The sequence below is a fragment of the Pocillopora damicornis genome, chromosome 11, assembly GCF_964200805.1.
Source record: "Pocillopora damicornis chromosome 11, jaPocDami1.2, whole genome shotgun sequence".
Lineage (NCBI taxonomy): Eukaryota > Metazoa > Cnidaria > Anthozoa > Scleractinia > Pocilloporidae > Pocillopora > Pocillopora damicornis.
Window position 1 is genome coordinate 14,213,778 of NC_142680.1, and position 3,258 is coordinate 14,217,035.

A 3,258-nucleotide genomic window follows, 5' to 3' on the forward strand; every position below is an offset into this window, starting at 1 on the left:
GATTCAAAGGTGATACTTTTGGGAGAAATTGGATGCTTATCACCAAGGGGTTAAAGGGTTAAATAATGGTGCTAAGAAAGTTCACCTCCAAAGACTAAGATCAAAGTCACCTGAGACTGGGAGTGAACTGTCAGTGTGACTTGCAAATCTCAAAGTCTGTACTTGACCCTGGTGGCCCACCCTGCCTGAGCTTATCCTGGTTTCTCGGCATAAAGCGACTAGGGGTATTACATCTTCCCCTAGATGGGATGCCAGTCCATTGCAAGGTTACCCCCAGCATTTCATCAAGCTTCCTGACAATTCACTGGTACTTATTTGTACTCCTGGGTGGAAAGAGACTGTGAGAGTGAAATGCCCTGTCCCAAGTACAGAACACATTGATCTGGTCAGGTCTCAAATGATTATCAGAGGAATGCTATTTACTTTTAACATCCTCAAAAACATTTCAATTGGTTGGATATTCAAAAGTGTAAACACCTTGCTCGGAGTGAATGTATAGACTATAATCTCGGGTAATCGTCCTAATAGCGAACAGTTTTCTGACTAGCAAAGAACAGATAATGTCGAAGGAAACATTAAAAGAATGTTTTAGTGCCAGACGGCAGCACTATTGTGTTTGACATTCTTTAAAAGCTTCACAAAACACCGCCGCAAATTATTGTTTTGGCCTTTCAGAACGACGTAATGAAGAAACATGTGTGTCTTCCCTTTCGCAACGACAACAAAACGCTTCATTAACATTAGTCAACCTTAAAGACTTGATTTTGAAATAGGGGAATACCAGTTGAGGTAAATTAATATTTTTTTGCATTTATTGCAATACGAGACCGGTGCTACTTTAAGAGTCAGGTTCATTCTCTTCAAATACAGTAGCAATCGTTGGTGATGACGAGCGGGTTTCTACTTCTGGAGATTCTTGCCGAACTTTTCCCGAACGCTTCGAATGAGCCGAACGAATCCTCGGAAGAGTTGGCGAATCAATTCGCCTTTCCGCCTTATCAAGTTTCGTAAGATCCGTGAAAGATAGGGAACGTTGGAAATTCGGAAACGGAAATGGATGAGGAACGTTCTTGTCAGCCATTAAAGAACTGCGCTTTAGAAGTTTTGCAGTGGCACCTCCTCTGAGAAAATTCCGACTCTTTGAAAAATCAGTGTTCTTTCTCGTTCTTGTATTACTATTTCTCTGTTCTTCGGTTGAGTTCGATGCTATGATATCGATTGACTTCGGTTTTTTCCGGAGTTTGAAGGAAGCTGTTAGTTGCCATTCGTAAACTTGATATACTTGTCGAAGTTGATCTTTGTACGTTGTTTGCCCCTTTGTGCGACCAAGATCTTTTTCACAAGGTTTCGAGCCAAAAATTTGACCTGGTTTCTGTTGGACGTTATCTTCTACGAGTGTTCCACATATGGTACTCTTAGCCAGACCATCAAAGTCGGAATTGTTATTTACCAGTAAAATACTTTCCTGTATTCCCCTCGTTTTGGCCCAATCCAGGGCTGTTCTTTTATAATTCCAGTCTCTGCTATTTATACAGGCTTTACCCTCTGATATGAGATACTTTGCTACGATGACATCTCCGTTCATACACGCTTGCATTAGTGGTGTAATTCCTTCAGTATTTGCCACGTTCACACTTAGTTGAAACTTCTGAAGGGCTAAAACAATCGCACTCAAGATCTTCAAATTTCCAACGTTTGCTGCATAAAATAGCGCGGTGTTTCCTTTCTTGTCTCTGGAATTGATATCAAAATTTCCGGTCTCCTCCAAAAATAATGCAACCAAACTTTCTTTCTGTCTTTTCACTGCGGTGGAAAATGCTGATAACCCTTCGTTATCCTTTATATCAATTTTTGCTCCTGCTTTTAACAAACGCACAGCGATCGCCGCAGCCAAGGACTCCGGCTCAAGAAAGCACAGTTGAATTAAAGCAGTTTTTCCTTCTCTGTCTTTCATATTCAAATTTGCTCCCAAATCGATCAAAAAGCGAACTTGTTTGAAACGACGTTCAGAAATCGCTTTATTCACCGCCGCCATTTTCAGCACTAGCCGGTTGGTTATCTGAGACGGAAATTCTATTGTCTCTAAAAGTGTTTTCCTTTCCTTAAAGTGTATATCATATCAATTCTCCAGCGGCGTAAGTTTCCACTGTTTTATCCAGCTCTACAGCAGCTGTTGAGTCCCATATACTGAAAGAAGACTTTTAATGGAAAGAAAATTGATATGAAAATGATCTCTGAGAATGTTCGAAGAAAAAAAAGAGGTTGGAATTTGAATAAAATTCCTTTTCTTTATATTTTTAAATTCAACTATATTTTTTTCAAACGCATATTCTGCATCTTGCACGTTGTTGTTTTAATAAAAACAGCGGCGGTTGGACATATTAGCGGGTTATAAAACAAATAACGGGACGAAGACCAAAATAAACAATCCCATGTAACATATAATTTTCGGATTATTGCATATTGACACGCAGATATATTGAAGAGCTCTTAAGCTCGACATGTATTTAGCCAACTTATTATGTCTAACAAAGGAAAAGAAGGCAAAGCAATTTTAATTTTTCTCCCCGTGACATCTGACGGATTTTTACATCTAAACTTTTGACATTTGCATTAGTTGAAATAATTCCATTAGGAAGCAGGCGCCGAAAAGTCCATATATATTTTAATGATATGAGACAGCATCAAAAGACAGGTATTATTGACTAGTTTCAATTTTTCGATGTTTCAAGAGTTTTCCGCGAAAATAATTTTAGAAGGAAAAATTGTTTAATCCGAAGGTTAAAACTTAGACACACCGCGGCGATTCACCCGCTGAGAGCAAAAATAGTTTCGCGTGTAATATAGAGGACTAAAGAGCTGAACTATTTTCTTGGGAAACAACAGTCATCTATGTAATAAACAAGATTTCTTGTAGTTTATTCTTCCACTTCCTACCAATTTTGCGGAGACGAAAGTTTTTTCGATAACCTTGCAGATTGTTCCTTGAATTCTCGTTTTTTTTTGTCTAACCTCAGATATGACAAGGGTTGTGTGTTATCCGATCAGTTCAGGAGTTAATATTTTTTAATTCATGGCTATTGTAAACAAAGATCACTGTTTTTCTTTCGAAGTGGAATCCAAAGGAAGATAAGTAGATGTGATTAACTTCTTTAACTGCTGTTAATGAATACCGAAGATATAACTTACTTTCTACAGGCCTCGGACTTCCCTTGAATTTGTGATAAGGAACATAATTATTTTGTCGTTGTCGTTGTC

At 38.5% G+C, this 3,258-nt stretch overlaps 1 protein-coding gene across 1 annotated transcript; it reads right to left on the minus strand.

The window, feature by feature from the left end:
• Positions 1 to 482: 482 nt before the first annotated feature.
• Positions 483 to 2,146, minus strand: LOC113681774 (uncharacterized). The gene has a single exon (XM_027198890.2). It carries the CDS (start codon positions 2,033 to 2,035, stop codon positions 839 to 841), a length of 1,197 nt encoding a protein of 398 aa, XP_027054691.2. The 5' UTR covers positions 2,036 to 2,146; the 3' UTR covers positions 483 to 838.
• Positions 2,147 to 3,258: the final 1,112 nt, after the last annotated feature.

Excerpts from the sequence above, each read along its gene's own strand:
- LOC113681774 (XM_027198890.2), bottom strand. The coding sequence starts at position 2,035 with ATGGCGGCGGTGAATAAAGCGATTTCTGAACGTCGTTTCAAACAAGTT.